This window comes from Ovis canadensis, chromosome 21 (assembly GCF_042477335.2).
Source record: "Ovis canadensis isolate MfBH-ARS-UI-01 breed Bighorn chromosome 21, ARS-UI_OviCan_v2, whole genome shotgun sequence".
NCBI classification, from domain to species: domain Eukaryota; kingdom Metazoa; phylum Chordata; class Mammalia; order Artiodactyla; family Bovidae; genus Ovis; species Ovis canadensis.
Window position 1 is genome coordinate 52,117,325 of NC_091265.1, and position 20,416 is coordinate 52,137,740.

General features: G+C 38.2%; 1 protein-coding gene across 8 annotated transcripts in view; it reads right to left on the reverse strand.

The window, feature by feature from the left end:
• Positions 1 to 1,186: 1,186 nt before the first annotated feature.
• ZBTB44 (zinc finger and BTB domain containing 44) overlaps positions 1,187 to 20,416 on the reverse strand; it is a 53,941-nt gene continuing 34,711 nt past the window's right edge. For 3 of the 8 annotated variants that reach the window (XM_069565658.1, XM_069565656.1, XM_069565657.1), the window contains 4 exons: positions 10,238 to 10,322; positions 6,445 to 6,608; positions 4,744 to 5,044; positions 1,187 to 2,990 (listed from right to left, as the gene is read on the reverse strand). In XM_069565658.1, the coding sequence (XP_069421759.1) occupies positions 2,711 to 2,990; positions 4,744 to 5,044; positions 6,445 to 6,608; positions 10,238 to 10,322 (830 nt within the window). In that variant the 3' untranslated portion in view covers positions 1,187 to 2,710. The remainder of the gene's footprint in view (positions 2,991 to 4,743; positions 5,045 to 6,444; positions 6,609 to 10,237; positions 10,323 to 20,416) is intronic. The other 5 variants (XM_069565659.1, XM_069565652.1, XM_069565655.1 and 2 more) reach the window with 4 other exon arrangements.

Below are 20,416 nucleotides of genomic sequence, written 5' to 3' on the forward strand. Positions count from 1 at the left end.
TATCACAAAGTTACCCCCTGGGGCCTAATTTAAGCAAGATAGCTATGGTATTCTAAATTGGAATTTTTTTAATGTTCAGTTATACTGGTAATTTCTGATGATGAGATAATATAACAGGTTTTCATCTCTTTGTATTTTTTTCTCCATATATTCTGGTAAAAATTATACATCCAGGCATCCTTCTCTTAGATGAATTTTAAATAAATCTAAGTAACACTATATACAATTATTTTCTTACAGCTTAGTTTCTTAAAACAGGCCCATAAGCTAAGTAACCTTAAACTATATATCAAGAAAAATGTAGCGCCTCACTGAAATAGAGAAAAAAGGCCTTTGTTTATATCACGTTAAATATTAGTTAGTTACCTGTATTGATAAGATGTGGGGAACAGACAACCAGCAATAAGCATTTTCACAGTAGGTTCAAATGTCACATAAAACTTGGAAACCTGTATAATTTGTAATTACCAATGAAAGTCTAAAGTTTCCACTTGGGAAAAAATAGCCAGTGATGGTAATGCTACATTCTGAGAACACAGAACACCTCAGAACGGGCAAACCTGTGCAGGACTCTCAGTCCAAAATTCTCAGGACAGGGGGTATGCTAAATTACTTTCCATCAACCAGTCTCCAAGTTCTGACGTATCTTCTTATCAAGTCTGTTTTCTTTCTTTTCTTCCTTATTCTAAAAAAAATAACTCTTAGAACTGAGGGCAACAATGACTCCTGGTGATAATTTCACTTACTCGTCTTGTTCATATAAGATTTTAAAATTAACTTTGAGATTTATCTATTGGTAGGCATTAAGTTTCCAGAGAATCTATATAATATTAAAAATACAAATTCCTGACCTTTCCAGTTGAGACACAGCAGTACCGCTATTAGCATCATATAGTCTTGCTGAAGAAAAGTAATTCAACCTACTGATAAAGAAGCATAAATGATGGAAGGCGATCAGAATCTGTACGTGTTCATTTTCCTTAAGGTAATGTAGCTATTTAGGGAGCAAAAAGGAAACAACAGGTTCTTGAGTGAGAAAAGGAGTTGGAAACAAGTTAAAAACAGCAGAATATGAAAACAAAAAGAACATTAGCCTAAAAAAACTTCAAGGAGTTCACTTTCCCTTTCTTTACATTTGTAAGAGATAAGTTACAGAATGAGCCAATCAAAAAATGAAACAAATCACTATAACTTAAAAAATTTTTATTGAGGTCTAGCACCCAGACAAAACTGAGATCTTGTGTTCTGAATAAGAAACTATTTTCTTTTTCTAATCTAATCAGGTGTTTTCATAATGATTAAACTCTGGGTATATACATAGAAAAAAAAGTTACTCAAAAGATCATTGCTCATGGACTCATGAAATTTAGGATCAAGGTAAGCGATGCTTTAACGGCACCAGGTAAAATATATACTCCAGTCTAGAGTATCATATGTATTTCAACTATAAACCAGGAAGTTTCATTTTCTTTTAGCAGCAAGAGGTAATATTCATTACCTTAAGGTTTTTAGTTTTTCTTTAGTCTTAACAACTTTTTCCCCCAAATAGATCTGAGTCACAGATCATCATTTTATAGCCTCTTCTCTTCTACATTATTGCTTACATTCTGTAAAAACTATACTAACTGCTTTCAATATGACATTTGGCAATGTCTAAAAATATTTTGGAATAAGGACAATATATCACTGTCACATGGTATTTTGTAAACAATCTTAGTTGGGTTAAGAACATAGCCTTAACAGAGAATTCTTTATTTTGTCCAAACAGCAGAATGAAAACATCCTCAATAATACACAAACCTATATATAAAATATAGAACATCTCCAGTATATTTCCTTTTTATGGGATCACGCCAAGTATAGGCAAAAGAAAGTACTGTTGACAGGGTAAGACAAAAACTGATTTAGGCAATGACCTCATTAGCCAGGCATTAACATTCAAAGACCAGGTAAACAATGATTTTAACCAGAAAAGCAGTATGAAAGAGTTCCTATGAAGCTGAGATTCACACACTATACTCCCCATTCCTGGTCTCTTCATGCAGAGCTTGACTCTTCTGAACTGTGGCTCTCTGCCATCTTTCATAGAAGAAAGATAATTTGGAGAGTACTATTATAAAGGTACACGGAATACCTATCCCAATACCAAATTTTCAGCATAAAAAATTATAATGACAAAGCTTAAAGAAAAAAAAAAAAAGAATACGTGGAATATCAGAAGTACACATCTAATAATTTTTAAGAAAGCTCACCATAAATATTTCCAGAAACAACAGGTTTTACAGAAGATTGTACAATGTCCTGTGTATAGGAGTAACATCTATTCAGGCTATTTGCCAAATCTGTTTAGTAGTATGTTTCTGGTGTACCCTTTCATTTCAGGAAGGTCAGTAATCATCTGATTTCTTCTCAACCTAATGATACGTTGTTAGCCTACTCCTGATGTCGGAAGAGGAAACTGATGTAAGTGTGATGTCACCTGCTTCCTCTCCTTAAGTTTCAGGGTTTCTACTGTATTTCAACACCATGTTATTGTGCACTTACAGAAGCAATCTCTCAGTCACGAAAAATAAAACATCAGTTGCAGGACTTACAAAGTAAAAAGGGAAATTTTTCCAAACCCTTTTTTTTGCTTAAAAAATTAAATTCAAATGTACAAGACCAAGCACAGGCACTTTCCAAAAATTAAAAATGAAGCCAAACTATGAAATTACTCAATAGTTATAGAAGACAGCTCTGATTTTGGGGGGTCATCTCTGGTTGCCTCCGTACAAGCACTGGTCTTTGGCTGCTCTGGCATTTCTTCCTCCTTTTCTGTCAGCCCAAGAGACCCCAAGGGAAAAGTGCTTTCACAATTCTGGGTCGAGGAGACCTGTGAAATTACAGGCATTTGAACAGAGGAGTTGCTTTCAAAACTGTGTTCTCCAAGATCATATTGAACAAGGGTCTCTTCTTGCTCCTGGTTTAAGTAGTCCGGTACTAGGAAATCACTAGGTAAGAGGCAAAGGATGAAACAGGGAGTTAATTTTCAAGCCAAGAATAAATAAGACATAATAAAAAGACCTGATTTGTAAAACAAGATTGGGAATTTTCATTCTCTAATTCTTGAATGAAGATTATAACTCAGGAATTTTCAGCTTCTAAATTTCCCTAAATATGAGCCCAAACCATCCATTAGAACCCAAGTATATCAACTCTCCCTACCATCACGAGAGAGAGATCACATTCAGTGTCACTGTGTACACCTAAACAGCCTTTCTCCTTCTATGTAGAAGAGTTTCTGTGCACAAAACAAACGCAAATAGCATGTTCATTTAAACAAAGATCATTTGAATAACTTATGTGTAACCTTTCTTGGATTATACACTAATTATAAGGTATATAAACCTAGCTTTTTATTAGTTCTTGGATATAGTTAAGAAACTAGTCCTCATGCATAAATGACCTTATATACAATCTACTATATAGGAAAATGTAAAATACTACTTAGATGCTTTATTTAAATCTTTACTGTTGAACAAAAAAGTTCATTATACTTTATAATTTCAATATCTAATATACTTTAGGTTATTTTATAATTTGTCCACTATTACTAAAAAAAATTAAAGTCTGCTCATTTGCAAAGCAATTTAGGATGTCCTCGGTTATAAAAGTCTTCTGATGTTAAAGACTGGAGGACAGAGGGCTCAGCACAGGGAAGATACAGAAAACGGGCTGTGCAGTTAACTGGGACATGATTTTAGGCCTGAACGAACTTTGATATGTCATGTATAATGTAAGTTTAGTCATATAATAACCAGACACTCAGAGTCAGGAATGATTACATTAGACAAAATGGCTTGAAGAGACAAAATCAATGCAGGAAAAAAACTTATAGAAAAATAAGATTAAAAAAATAAAGGTGGTGTAAAATTTGATTTCATTTTATAAGAAACTAAGGATTCCTATAGATGTACAATTCTGATACAGTATTAAAAATAGACAACAGAATTTTATATCTAGAGGAGACCTTAGCAATCATCTTTAAAGCTTACACATTATCCTTCTCTAAGTTCAAGCTTCTTCATCTGTGAAGTGATGTGTTCAATCATACCAGCAGGGAGCGGCAGAGCCAGAACTAGAACCCGATCCTCAGCTACCCGATAAATCAGAAAGGTTAACTCTATCATAAATTTTTAATATTCAATGTATGGAGTTCTAAACTGAAAGAAAAAGAGGAAAATTTCATTTGATGTAAACTATCAATTATAGCTGCTGCTGAAGTTTCTCTCATTATTTAGAGAGGAAAAAAAAAAAAAAGAGTAGTCAAGAATTTAACCAACATCCAAAGAATGGGAAGTAATCCACTGTCACCAAATATCATCTGACATGGTAAATTTTCCAGTCATGTCTATTTAAAATCTACTACAGAATTACTTTAACCTTATATTAAAAACAACAACAACAACAAAAGACCACCCCATAAAAATCCCCCCAAACCCAAAACAAGTGGCCTATCTCTGTAGGAAAAGATTTCTAATGCCAACTATAAAAGTATTTAAAACTATTTATATTTAGTAGAATTAGCAAAATTTTATCAGGAGATCAGAGTGTTATTGGATAGTGGGAATTTTTAAGCAATGTGATCGATTAGCTGGCAACCTGATTAAAAAAACAAAACAAAACACAGCCGGCTGCCCTAACAACAGGAAGAGAGAGTTTAGAAAGCAGTTTCCCTGGTTCAGTTTTCGGTGTGCACCTCACCTGCTCTGGAAGTAGTTTGCTAGCTCTGACGCTTCATGGTTCAGACTCCTCAGGTGCACGATTAAATTTCCAGAGTTGGTGAACATGGCGCCACATGTTTTGCACTCGTAAATCCGAGGCTTGCGGATAATGTGCCGGGAAACCCTCATGTGGTGTTTATATTCCCCGAAGGAAGTGAAAGTGGCACTACATATCTGGCACCGGAAACAGCGTTTACCTTCATGCTTTAGGCGATGCATCTTTAGCGAGTAAGCCCTGGTGAACTTTTTCCCACAGCGGTCACACTGAAATGGTTTAATTCCTATAAAATAAAGCGATACGAAATATTATCTAAAAACAAAATGAATGGAAATGTCATAAACTTCACAAATTTCTGAACTGTAATTTTGTAGCAATAGATAATCTGAAAAGATAAAAATCATCAGCAGAAATGAGTCCCAAATTCAGTATCTTAGAAAAATTACAAAACATCTGAAAAGTCACTAGTGCTTGAAAAAAGCAAGCAAGCAAGAAAGGCACCATGGGGTGGGGGTGGGGGTAATCAAATTGATATATACTCCATTTGATTTTTCAATTCTTCCAAATCTTCTTAGACTTCAAAATACAATATAACAAGAGTATTTATTTAAGCAGACTCCAATTCTTCACCTATTATTATTTCATTTCATTAAAGTAGTAAGGTTTATATCAAGAAAATGTATAAATTGATCAGTTATCTAATATTAATTTCCTATCTCAGAGAAAAATAAGAAGAAAAAAGAAAAATTCTAACATCTCTGAACATAATTAGTGATTGTAACAGAACTACCTTTGGTTAAGTTTTGGGGTACTTAATGTAATAGTGACATAAATATGTAGAAATTAATATATGAAATGTAAAGTGCATTTATGGTCTCTTCCAATTCATTATCACAGTTTTAGCAAAAAAATTTCAAAAACCTTCAAAACATAATCTGTTGATTCAACAAAGTCAAAGTGAATTAGTGTTAGCACAGGATTGTTAGACCTATCTGAAGAAGAGGAAAGTGAGATAGTTAAACAGCTGAGAATAGTAGCAAAGATTTCTTCCTTATCAGAGGTCAGTGTTCTACCTGTAAGAATTTTATTGCCTTTATGTGAACACTGAACTTAAGTTTCAAGTATGTTCTATATATCATTTATCCAAAATCTTTTTTACGCTAAAATAATTCTGCAAGGCTGGCTGAAAAGGGCATAGAGAAATTTCTCAGGGCACAGAGAAATTTAGAATTGCACAGTTAAAATAAAATTATTGTATTTAATTTTTAAAAACACTTTTTATTTGGAATTACAAACTTAAGAATAATTAGAAGAATAGCACAGAGAATACCAATATATGCCCTTTTAATCCCATTTGCTTTACCAAGTGCACTTATGCTTTCCTCCCTCACATATACACACACAAATATCTGGTCTCTTTTTCATGTATATCATGTGCACATCACACTTGTCCCCATTTCCAATCAGAAGACTTATTTATGCCTGTGGCCAATGTATTAAGCAAATATCTTTCTGACAATGCAACAAATCAGCAACAGACTTGAATTTATCTGTTCTCACTAGACTTCCCAGAGATATACTTTTTCCTAACTCAAAAGCATCTGTTTATTATTTTTAACTGGAATGCCAAAATAAAATGTTCTAGAGGGTTCATGTATGCCACAAGAGAAATGATGGCATTACCTGAGTGGATCAGCATGTGCTGCTTCAGGTTCTGAATACGGGTGAATCGCACCCCACACGTTGGACACTGAAAAGGTCTATCTGGACCATTGGGACTTGGCCGTTCTGTGCTGCTGGTGGAAGGAGCAATGTAGAGTTGGTAGGGATACTGAACATTTTCCAATCTAAAAAACAGACCAAAGAAGGCAACCAAGCTCTGATTTTAAGTTCAATAAACAGTTCTGCACAAGTTTAAATGAACAAAAGGAAATAAACAAATTTAAAAGTTAGATTACAAGATTCATTTATGATAAAAAAAAAGTGTTATTGTCCAGAATGTCCAGCATCCTAAGTTAAGCAAAGACATGTGACCAAGATCATATAAACGATTTTACTTTAGGTATCCTTAATCTAATAATCCTTTCCTTCCTACTACTGCTTTAATTCAGGCTCTGGTCAATATATGGCTATCTCTTTCTATTTTGCCCCACACCCCTTTCACAGTGATCTGATTAAATCAGTCTCTTGATAACAGTCCTGTGATGGTTTACTGCTATCTTCAGAATGAAGGCATACAAGACTCCTCATGATCTGGGTCTGTATACTTTTCCAGTCTCATTTCTTATCATACTCCCCCAACATACCCCTACCAAGCAGTTCCTCCTTAACACTTCTCTCTCAGTGCTGTGCTTTCATATATTTAACTTCCTCTACCTGCCTACCCTTTTTGCTTCGATAACACACCAGTCGTTTTATGAGATGTAGCCAAGAAGTTTACTTCCTCCTCCTGAAAGCCTTCTTTGATTCATCAGTGATTTAGGTAGGTACTCTCCTATGCAGAGCAATAGACTCCCCTGCAGATCACTCATGATTATCTGCTTACTTGTCAGTCTTTAACCTCTCTCCCGGCTCGAATGTCGGCGTGACCTCTTTGAGGACAAGGGTTACCTTTCATTTCAACATCCCCACCACTCAGCAGAGTATCTAGTACAGAACAGACAACCCCATTCATGTCTGAAATTAAGGAAGCTAGGCATATTTCCATTTGCTTACATCTTCTATAATTTACTCAAAGGACTCTGGTTCACAACCTGCTCTACCAGGTTATCTTCTCAAATACAGTAAATCATGTTTGAATTCTTTCAATCCTTTGAGTTTTCAATAAACACACTTCTTAAAGTCTGTCCTGAACTCTAATGATGAGGAGTTACTTCAGTGAAGTTTTATATTCAGTGGTCAGACACACACAATAAGCATACAAAAAAATGATCAGAACAGAGAATTAAAGTTGAGTGACCCAACAATGATTGGTGCTGTTTTACTTTAGACTGGAAGTCAGGAAAAACCTTCAGAACTGACAGTGATCTGAAGAATGAAGAAAGAGGGACCAAAGTGAAAATTAGGGAAGAAAGCATTTCAGGCAGAAGAAAGGCCTTAAAATGGCAGGCCTGCAAACCAGAACAAACATGGACTCCTCCAGGAACTGAAGAAGGTCAGCACGGCCGGAACGTGGTCTTTGAGGAGTGTGGTGTGAAGGGCGTCAGGCTAGAATCACATCGTGTATGGCTTTCAAGGCATGGCAAGGAGTTTAGATTTAAGAATCTACTCATTTCAATCCCAAAGAAAGGCAATGCCAAAGAATGCTCAAACTACAACTGCACTCATCTCACATGCTAGTAAAGTAATGTGCAAAATTCTCCAAGCCAGGCTTCAACAGTTTGTGAACCGTGAACTTCCAGATGTTCAAGCTGGTTTTAGAAAAGGCAGAGGAACAAGAGATCAAATTGCCAACATTGGTTGGATCATCAAAAAAGCAAGAGACTTCCAGAAAAACATCTACTTCTGCTTTACTGACTATGCCAAAGCCTTTGACTGTGTGGATCACAACAAACTGTGAAAAATTCTTCAAGAGATGGGAATACCAGACCACCTGACCTGCCTCTTGAGAAATCTGTATGCAGGTCAAGAAGCAACAGTTAGAACCAGACATGGAACAACAGACTGGTTCCAAATCCAGAAGGGAGTACAAAGGCTGTATATTGTCACCCTGCTTATTTAACTTATATGCAGAGTATATCATGCCAACAGCTGGACTGGTTGAAAGAACAAGCTGGAATCAAGATTGCCAGGAGAAATATCAATAACCTCAGATATGCAGATGACACCACCCTTATGGCAGAAAGTGAAGAGCTAAAGAGCCTTTTGATGAAAGTGAAAGAGGAGAGTGAAAAAGTTGGCTTGAAACTCAACTTTCAGAAAACTAAGATCATGGCATCCAGTCCCATCACTTCATGACAAACAGATGGGGAAACAGTGGGAACAGTGACAGACATTATTTTTTGGGGCTCCAAAATCACTGCAGATGGTGACTGCAGCCATGAAATTAAAAGACACTTGCTCCTTGGAAGTTATGACCAACCTAGACTGCATATTAAGAAGCACAGACATTACTTTGCCAACAAAGGTCCGTCTAGTCAAGGCTATGGTTTTTCCAGTAGTCATGTATGGATGTGAAAGCTGGACTGTAAAGAAAGCTGAGCACCGAAGAATTGATGTGTTTGCACTGTGGTGTTGGAGAAGACTCTTGAGAGTCCCTTGGACAGCAAGGAGATCAAACCAGTCCATCCTAAAGGAGATCAGTCCCGAATATTCACTGGAAGGACTGATGTTGAAGCGGAAACTCCATTACTTTGGCCACCTGATGTGAAGAACTGACTTGTTTGAAAAGACCCTGATGCTGGGAAAGATTAAAGGCGAGAGGAGAAGGGGATGACAGAGGATGAGATGGTTGGATGGCATCAATGATTCAATGGACATGAGTCTGAGTAAACTCCAGGAGTTGGTGATGGACAGGAAGGCCTGGCATGCTGCAGTCTAAGGGGTCACAAAGAGTCAGACACGACCGAGTGACTGACGTGAACTACTTGGAGAATTTAAAGAGTTTCCTACTTAGAACAGCAACACAATCTGACTTAATGTAAAAAACAAAATTCTGGCTGCTCCATGAAGGACTGGAGTAGAGGGGATCATGAAATCAGGGGCCAGTTGAAGGTGACTGCAATAGTCAAGGCAAAAGGCGGTGGTGACCTAGGTTGGGGTGGTTGCAGCAGAGCTGGAGGAAAAGTGGATTGACAAGGAACGTGTTTTGGATCCAGAGAGGAAAGGACTTGTGGATTAAATACAGGGGTGGGTGTGAGGGAAAGTATCAAGCGTAATTCAGAGACGCTGCTGAAGAAATCTGGGCTTGATGATGACACAATTTATTGAGACAGGAAGACTAGAAGGGCAGGTCTGAGGGAGGAGGCTGGAGCACTGTTTTGGTCTTAAGTCTGAAATGGCCCTGCTCCATCTATGTGAGGATATCAGCAGGAAGGGTCAATGTGAAGACAATGACCTGGGAATCATGAGTATAAGTAAAAGGGTTTGGTGAACTGTTTTGGCAGCAGGACAGGTGCAATTATTTTTGGCTTTGCATCCTACATGATCTCTACTTCAACCACTCAATTCTGCCATCCACAGACACAGCATGGTTGTGTCCCAATAAAATTTGATTTACAAATAAAGGTGGTGGGAGAACTGGCCTGTGGGCCACAGGTTTGCCAACACCTGAAACAGATACTATTTAAAGCAATGGAGCTGGGAAGTTTAGGAAATACCTGAAAAACCTTGTCTAATTTATGTGGCTACCTCATGATTACAAAATATACAAAAGTCAGGTTTCAGTAAGCTTTTATGTAATCCTAGGTAAAGTGCTTGGATTCAGAATTACATGCAGAACCCCTACAAGAAAACGTCCTACTGTGTTGGTACTAACCGGTCATCATCATCTACGTGAGCGTTGGTGCTAGAAGTGCCCTGAAGCGTAGGCAACCCTTCCGTGATGCCTTCATCTACTGAGCCTGTGAACAAGAGGACAGCTGTCAGTACTCTGGTGAAACAAATTAACCAGGATATATGAATTGCAAGCTCTGTCTTTAAGACTTTGAACAGATTATCTACATGTGATTTTAAAAATCATGTGTAAAACAACATTCTTATATTACTACTTAAATTCTTTGGATTATTTGAGTAATTTTAGAAAAGAGCACAAATTCAAATATAAATGAAACAAAAATTGACATAAAATTAAATAATGTAACATTTAAGGAATGACTGACAAGTTTTGCTTTTAAAGACATTTTATGGTGACATACAGCTGACTTGTTGTACATACACCTTTTACACAAAATTAAAAAGACAGCTGTAGGGTGAACATGTGTACAATATTCTCACAAACCCTAACACACTACACTGACAGCATCCTTAAAGTCCCCATTACCCTTCCCTGATCACAAACCCCTCTTTCCAAGAGCAACCATCATCCTGTCTTTCACGGTTATAACTTGCTTCCTTTTCTCCTCACCCTTCATTTTTTTTTTTTTCTTTTTGGCTGTGATACGTGGCTTGCGGAATATTCCCTCACCAGAGATTAAACCAGCACTCCTCTAACAGTGAAAGCACTGAGTCCTAACCACTGGACCACCAGGGAATTCCGTTGTATTCTTGTACAACAGTGGATGTATGCATGTTTTTTATTCTTACGGTATCTAAATCAAGAATGGATTTGCTTGGTCATAGGATATGTATGGACAAGGCAATGGCACCCCACTCCAGTACTCTTGCCTGGAAAATCCCATGGATGGAGGAGCCTGGTAGGCTGCAGTCCATGGGGTCGCTAAGGGTCGGACATGACTGAGCGACTTCACTTTCACTTATGCATTGGAAAAGGAAATGACAACCCACTCCAGTGTTCTTGCCTGGAGAATCCCAGGGGTGGGAGAGCCTGGTGGGCTAGTCCATGGGGTCACACAGAGTCGGATACGACTGAAGTGACTTAGCAACAGCAGGATATGTATTTTTTTAACTTCATGTATTTGTTGAACCCTTCCCTGGTGGCTTAGCTGGTAAAGAGTTTGGCTGCAGTTCGGAGACAGGGGTTCAATCCCTGGGTCAGGAAGAACCCTTGGAGAAGGAAATTGCAACCCACTCCAGTATTCTTGCCTGGAGAATTCCTTGGACAGAGGAGCCTGGTGAGCTAGTCCATGGGGTCACAAATAGTCAGACATGAACTCAGTGACTAACATTTTCACTTTCTATGAAATGCTTGTTCAAGTCTTGCTACTGAGTTGCCCTCTTCATTATAAAAGTTCTTTTCATGTTTTGGATACAAAGTCTCTATCAGTGAAAGATGTTACAAATATTTCCCCCTCTTCTATGACTTGTCTTTTCATGGTTTCTTTTGATGACTCAAAAGATTTATACCTTAATTGATCAGTCTTTTCCTTTATGATTATGGCTTTGGGGGCTTGTTTTTAAAAATCCTTTCCTATCTCAAATTACTTTATGAAAGATTTAGATTTTGCCCTTGACACATATCTTTCTTGAACACACCTGGAGTTGATTTTGTGAAGGGAACACACTTACTGAAAAGTCTCTCTTTTCTTCTCTGCTCTGCAGAGCTCTAAATGCATGGGTTTGTTTCCAGGTTCTCTACTAGTTCCATCTGCTGGTCTATATTTGCATGAATGCCAGGCTGTACTTACTGCAGTTTTAGAATAATCTTGATGTCAGGCTGAGTGAATCCTCTTACCTTCCTTGTTCATTTGCTTCCTGAATATCTTTGCATTTCTTTATACATTTTAGAATTAACTTGTTGAATGTAAGTGATAATAATTATTCCACTTCTCCCTTTCTATCAGTTTGGAAATGACACAGTGTTTCCCTATTCACTTTACTGGTTGCTTTGGAAATTAGACACATACTTACCAAAATTGAAAGAAAACTTTACTTCCACCTGGACAACAGAAGGATCTTAGAAATTTTAACTTCATTTCTCATACACGCCCATTTTGCAATTTATAAATTACTGCCTCAGATTTTACTTCTTTTAGATAAAGCCTCTACTTTTTCACATAAGCAATGTTTGTCCACATCTGTTCATGTTTACCTTTGCTCTTCAACTTTTTGTATATTAAACCTTCCATGTTCACTTTACATCTACCTATAGTCTATCCTTAAATGTTTCTTTAGAGATGATATTTGAATCATTTTTGAGAATGCATTCCACCTTCATTCTTCAAAGATACTCTGTGTGCAGACATCTAGATTCACATTTATTTTCCTTAGCACATTAAAGAGATCACTTCATTGGTCTCTAACGTTATTAAGAAGTTAAAAATACCTACGTTTGTACCATTCATAAGCCTTACCCTCTTCTACATCTGTAGTCTGATGGTTAATTTATGTATCAACTTACTGGGCTAAGGGGTAACCAGAGAGCGTAAAATATCACTTCCAGGTGTATCTGTGAGCATGTTTCCAAAAAGATTAGCATTTTGGTAGACTGAGTAAGGAGAACCATCTTCACCAATGCAGGTGGGTATTATCCAGTCTGGTGACGGGCTGAATAGAACACAAAGGTGAAAGAAGGGCAAATTGCACTCTGCTTGAGCTGAGACATCCGTGGTCTCCTGCTTTTGAACATCAGTGCTTCTGGTTCTCAGGCCTTTGGTCTTGAATTGGGACTGACACTACCAGGCCTGAAGTTCCCAGGGCTTAGGCTTTGGGCTGGAACTACACTACCGGCTTTCCTGGCCTCCACCTAGAAGACAGCACACTCTGGGACTTCTAGTCCTCCATTGTCATGGGAGTGAATCCCCTGCTCCCGCCTCACCCTGCATACGCCTCTGCCTATCCGTCCTTCTGGGTTTGTTCCTCTGGAGAACCCTAACAGTTTGTCTGTGCAGCGCTGGGGTGGTTTATTCTAATTTATCTTCTGATTCAACAATTCTCTTCTGCTCAGTTCAACCTGCTGCCGAAATATTTGATTAGCCATGGTTCCTTTGGGCTGGTTGTTTCTGACAGTGGTTATTGCCTTGAAAACACCCTGGAGAGGACTGACTTGCTGAGGGGAGGATGAATGTGCCCTCTTCCAGAAAAGGTTTCTGTTTGCCTCTGTGAGGTTCCTGGAAGGTAGACATTATCTAAACCAATTTACTGTTTGAGATTCCTTGGCCTGCCCCTGCAAGGAGCAAGCATGACAGAAATCTGCAAGAGTACTATCCATCATTCTCAGGGGTGCATTTTTTTCCCTTTTCATCTTCTAGGCAGCCCATTGCCAAAGTAGCTGTCTCCAAAGTTCCCCTGGAGTCTGAAGGAAGGTGAGCAGGTGTAGTCCTTGCGGTATGTGAACTCTGGGGCCCCTACTTCATGCATGCACCTTCTCTAAGACTTTGCAGCTTCCATATGCTCTGGGTTGACCTCTGTCTCCCTCACCTTTGAGCTGATGAACCAAAGCCCATTGGTGTTCTGTCAAATATCTAGGGAAAAACAGGTTTTAGTGCTCTGGTGAGTACTTACCTCTCCGGATCAGACTCTTTTCCTTAAAGTTAACCCTGATCATCTTTTCAAATACCTTAAAAGGTGACTTTTAAAAAAGGTATTTTTGTTTTCAATGGGAGGGTAGATCCAAACAATCTCGCCAGTTCTCATCAGGTGTTGAACTTGGTCGATGTCTCTACCATGTGCAGAAAGCTGTGCTGCCCCAACTGAACCAAGGAGCCTCTGCAGCTGTACACTCTTCTGGTGGCAGTGTTGTAACAAAAGCTAAAATGTACTAACTGTAACAGTTTGTACAATACCACATACACGTGAACATTTAATAAACATCATCTGTTAACAGACACGTAAGATTAAATTTCCTCCCAGTGAAAATTTAGAATCTAGCACCACTTCAGTTTTCCCTCTTGGAACACTTGAACCAGGTGACATCAGGAAATGAATATGCTTTCTACTTAAGTAAAATTCTCCTAAAACACTAACCTAATCCCTTTTAAGGCATCCAAACTTTATTAAATCATTTGCACTATAAAATCTGTGCCAGAATTGTATTTTGCCTTGACTTCTTAAATACAGAACATTAAATATAACTTTTTCTTATTTCTTGATGACTCAAGAACACCAATTGTTATACCTTGTTCCAATACACTGACAGAGGTTTCTGAAAGGAGACAAGACCCTATGTGTTTGCATTAATCCCCAACTGCACCTCTATTCCTTCTGCCCCCATGCCATCTCTCCCTTACTGGTTTGTGTCATGTCAGTGTATGCCTTTTCTTTTTCTCTTTCCTTTACTGTCAAGACATGTATGCCTTTTCCCTATGCCTACTTATCCAGCTTATTCCTGATCCTTCTCATTGGTTTTTAAACCAGATGTGGGTTGGAAGACCAGATAATGCTGCATTTTGTTTAAGAAAGAGCTCTTGTCAATTTCTTCCCATTGTCACTTTTTTGTTTAAAGAAGAGGGAACTCTAACATTTCAACCTGTCCTAGGATAAAAACTGGAAAAGTCTTGGTATTTGGACCTGGTCACCTTGGACACACACACAAATCTACTTTCTAGTATTCTGCAGTTGTTCAGAATGCAGGCATTATTAAAGCTTATAGGTAAATATTTGCAAAAAAAAAAAAAAAAAGCCTGGGGGTGTCAGAAAGACTGACCTAACTGATATATGACCATCAGGCAAGGCAAGCTATAATACTTCAGGAGAGGGTGGGGTCATGGTGAGGTAGAAATAAAACCCACTGTGCTTCGGATTGATTCTGGTATTACCAAGAGTTTGCTTTAAAAGCTGGTCAGAAAGAACTAAAATGGAGAACAAGACATATCTAACAGATGGTCCCTCTTAAAACAAATCTACTTCCACATTCTAAAATATCTAAACCTTGGCCTCTAGATCCCTAACTTGATGGACAGTAAGCATGGAAAGTAAAACAAAGGGCACTCTCTTCTTGTCCATGACACATTAAATGTGCCAAAAGCTAAAAATAAAAACCATTCCAAGCTAAATTAAGAGTTAAAACAGACTTTTAGAAATCTATCCATACTGTGGGCACTGTAACACACAGTGTTGTATCAGTAATGCAACTATACACAAAAATAAATCTTATAAGTTTTTTCTTTTTCCTGACATGATGGTTTCTGCCCATCAACGCAAGTAATCATATTAATTGGAATGTTACTTGAACCGATTTAATAGTAGGATACACAGCATTTACTTTGTTGAGGTAACAGTGATGTTTCTTAAATTATTAAAACGAAGTTTCCTTTCTAAACTACAAGAATTCTGCTCTCAGTGGTATGGGGATTAAGAATTCTGACTTACCAGCTTTATATGTTAAGGCTATCTTATCAAGAGAGAATCTACTCTCTTCCACCATTAAGGAGTGCTGTTCCATCAAATGAGTCTTGTTTTTGCTAACCATTGTTTAAGTACTTAAGACACTTAAAAAAACAGCCTTCTGGTGGTGAAAAATAAACAGTGGTCATCTACTACTGAGTTTTTACCATATGCCAGCCACTGCTCTATATGTGTTAAACACACCTTATCTCATACTTGTGAAAGAGGAACTGGCTTGACACGCATTTTTCTATTGGACATAAAAACAACCTCACAGAACACCAACAGCAGACCGTGTCACACTGGTCTCAAACACATAACTTTTTTAAACACAGACAAAAACAAGGTTATTGTGCAACCATAAAAACTGAACCTCCCCTTGCAAAAGTAATGGATGTCCCTGCTGCTTTAGGTTCACTTTGGTCTGCATTCCTAGATCTCTGTTAAGATTCTCAGTCATCTGTGCTTTCTGACACCACCAGTCCCTGAGCAAATCCCACTTCCTTGAATCCTCCTTGAAATCACGTAACACAAGCCCAAACCCTCTAGGTCCTTTCTAATACGTTCTTATGAGATGCCCTGAAGCCCTTCACCCCCCACCAGTGTGTAATCTCCCGCACTGCAAATGGGCACTGAACTCAACTTGCTGAATTACAGGTGGCTCCTGGTGGTCTCTGGCAACAGGGCACTGGCAGAAATGCAGGGCTCATGGACATCTGGCTGAAGTTCTTACTGCCTTGCATTGGAAACCTCGATAACAAAGTGTGTATCTAAAATTCCTTTTGAGGTGGAACCTGCCAATTTTCTAGAAAAAGGTCTCTGGGGAATATATTGGTTATCCAAATAGACTTGTCACTGTTCCCTGATGAAACTATTTTCTGGCCTTCTAACACCTGCTCCTATAATCTACTGAGTGTCGACTCCCATCTACAAGAGGAATACACTGCAATGAGAGGATGGACACAGACAAGATCAGTCCCTATGAACTGGCCCTGGAGGCTGAGGTCAGAGAAACTGCTGACTGGCAAAAACATTTGAAAACTGTATAACGTATGACATATATAAGAATCTTGAAAATATAATGTAAAATGACTGATGTCAGAAAAGACTACATATTGCTCAAACAAGTTATGTGTTTGAGACCAGATTTTTTTTTTTTAAATCCTTTTATTCTTTTTTAACAAACGGCCCCAGGGATAGGGGACGAGGGGAGGGGAGAGGAGGGGAAGCAAGGCTCTCATTTATAGGAAATATCTAGAACAGGCAAATCTATACCGACAGTGTATAAGTTGTTATCTGGGACTAGAGGTGGGTCCTGGAGAGAGGGATTGCAGGGTTTCTTTTGGGGGGATGACTATACAACTCTGTGAACATACTAAAACTCACTACACTATACATTTTTAATGGGTGAATTTAATGATATGTAAGTTGTATTTCAATAAAGATGTTTAAAAAAACCTTATAAGGCCCTGACTTCAAGTTTGTCTTCGTGTCCTGAGAATGGGTTTGCTTAGTTTCAAATGCCCAGAACCAGATTTTGTCTGATCCTTGGCCTCTGCAACTGGAAATAAAAAATTACACAAGCATTATTCTTGTGGACTCCTACAGTTATCATGAGGTGTCTCAATCTGAAATTGGACCGCTCTCTGGCCAAACATCTGCTTCCTTCATGCTTTCTCTGTAACTAACACGTTACACTTATCTCTCAGCTGACTCAATTTCACCAAGGACAATTTGGAGTTGGAAGTAGCCGTTTTGTGGGGAGCTTCAGGCATGAACAAGATCGTTCATTTGTGATTCACCAACACTGTACCAACACTGGAGCAGGGACTTCAAGAGGTACCCCCATGGATGCTGCTGATGTATGGTCCTCCTGGCAATGACACAACCTTGGTTAAGACAAGGACAAGAACCAAGCACTGAGGTACACTTTTAAACACCTTCAAATGAGCTATCAGTTTGTTTGTTTACTTTTAAGGTAGACTGAGGCTTCCTCATGCTGAAGAGCTATGTTATAATGGCAGAAGAAAAATGAGCAGATTCTGTATTCCTGACTAGGAAATAGCAACTATTTCTCAAGTGATAGGGCCACACATCACACTGATGTTGCTTTTAAAACACCCCATAAGCATGACCTTTTAAAAACACAGACTCTCCAACATCCCCATCATCCACAAATGTTAAGAGAACAAATGGAATTCTAAAACTATATTTATCAAAGCACTTAAAAACCCTCAAACTTCCACAGTCCTAAGTACTGCCAAGAGTCTTGATGGCAATAAGATAAATCATTCTAAGATCCACAAGGTGACCCCTTATGTGATAACAGAATGTTCCTTTTTCAGGTGGGAATTCTGGTTTAAATCTTAGGTTCTACCTGATTACCAACTGATACAACTAAATACTACAATGATACTCCAGGTTTATCACAAACACAGAAGAGCCTATGAATGCTTTAAAGTCTGGAGTTTCGGTCTTCTGGAAAAGATGCCACCAGAGAAAACTTTCCACTGGTATCTATAGAAAGGAACTGATCGGATGTTAACCACTGGTTCAGCAGTAACAGTTCGAGGTGACATTCACTGGATTCATAGTTTCTAACTTGAAAGACATCACATCCTTCTGATTCCTGTACATCCATTCCCTCTAAGGAATTCTCCAGAAGATAATGGCCTCAAAAGTGGACAGCTCCTACCCAAGATGGCAAAATCATATTAATTTTCTGACTCTTTAGTACTCCTCTCTTTACTATTAATCATTCCTATAAAAGCCAATACGATCTTTCATCTTCATCCTCTAGTTTCTGATCCCCTAAGATCTTCTTCTGCCGCCACTTAAGAAAAAACTTCTTGTACCCCCACCCCAGAACAGTTACTAATATGAATTTGACAGATTTTGGATCTATTAACCTCCATCTGACCCTGCTGACAAAAATTTAATAACTGTTCTTTTAAGCACCGCAGAAGGTAGATTCCCTTTTATAGGCAACATTATGTATCATATTCCAGCCTTCAGCCAGAGAAATGGACCTGACCTCAAATCAACATGCTTCTCCTGCAATTACAATCCTAACAGCAAGACCTATTCAGTCAGAAAGACCAGAATCCTGGGACCATCTCAATTATGATAGCCAGTTGGTTCTCTTCAGAGACACTTGAGTCTGACTTGCAGGAATTGTTTAACTCCATTCATTCAAAGAAACTGTCCATTTTAAAGGACGACCGAAACTGCCTCACTCCTGCTGCGGCGAGCAGTTCTTACACTTTCAATATGCCCACTACTAGAACACTATTTCTATATGGACACAGGGTTTACCCAAGCTTGCTGCACACTAACTTATCTTGTATAGTTAGCTAATTGTTAGGGATTTTCAGACATTCAAACCACCATCTCAATATGTTCAACTACAGGTGTATTCCTGGTAGTCTTGCTGGAGAGCACTGACATACAACAGAGAGTCAATACTATCATTACTTTATGGTTATGGAAACGTAGTGAGGCTCAGTGACTTGTTCAAAGTCACACATCTAGTAAGTGGCAGAAACTGAGAGCAGATTCTAGACCTGCCTGACTCCAAGTCCTGAACTTTTAATCATTTCCCTATACTGCATATACGCTCAGTGTTGCAAATTCCTCCATCATTCTAACTGCTCACCTCAACAAATTTATCTATTCACTACTGCTACCGAGAAACTGTCAGACTATTTCTCAACATCTTAACTGACCCTCGTAACAATCACTTCTCTTTTAATGGCAGATTTTAGAGTCTAGAGTCCTCACTTAAACAAATTTCATTGAATTTCACTTTTCTGTAAGGTGTTTAGTGTACACATTTGGAGTTAACAGGGGTAGCTGAGAGTAATTAGTGAGTTTGCTCTGAAGGTAAAGAAAAGACAACTTGCTTGGATTCTTTGATTACATATATTCAGATCAGAGTTCTTCCATATGTCTGATTTGTAATAGAATCTACATTTGTAATAGTATATATTGGAAATTATTCTTAGATAATGGAAAGGCTTATTGTACTTATGGTCCTAACTCCTCTATTTAATTGTGTTAATAACATATTAAGGCAAAGCCTGAACTGATTAGGTATACTCGAGATTGGTTAAAATAAGGCTATTTCACATAGCTAGTTAGCAAGATGTTCAGTTATATTAGTATTTGGTTCCTATGTTCTCAGATAATTAATAGTATTAATAATTACCTATTAGTTCACTATTTAGAAGGTACAAAGGTGTTTTCAAGATTAAAGATGTCAGTAATTTAACAAAAACCAGGTTATACTGACATATAGCTAGGATCTCCTGCCATCAAATACATTATTCAATGTGTGGTTACCTGGAAAGTACAGAAGTATCTTGACCCAACTTTAGAAATATTATCTTTAATAGGTATTGTGGGAAGAACTGCATTCCTCCCCATCCCCAACGCATACTCATGCCCTAACCTCCAATACCAGTAAATATACTCTTACTTGGAAACAGGCTCTCTGCAGAGACCTAGGTAATTACCATTACCTAGAGTGTGTGAAGGAAATGGCAACCCACTCCAGTATTCTTGCCTAGAGAATCCCATGCACAGAGGAATCTGGTGGGCTACAGTTCATGGGGTCGCAAACAGTTGGACACAACTTAGCAACTAAACAGCAACAACAGAGTATATGATCACCTCTACCTAGCTGTGGCAGACACTGGTAGTTGCAAACAATATCCATTCTCCTACAGTTTTGTGAGGTGGCTTCATACCCAACTAATACACAAGTTAGAAGAGA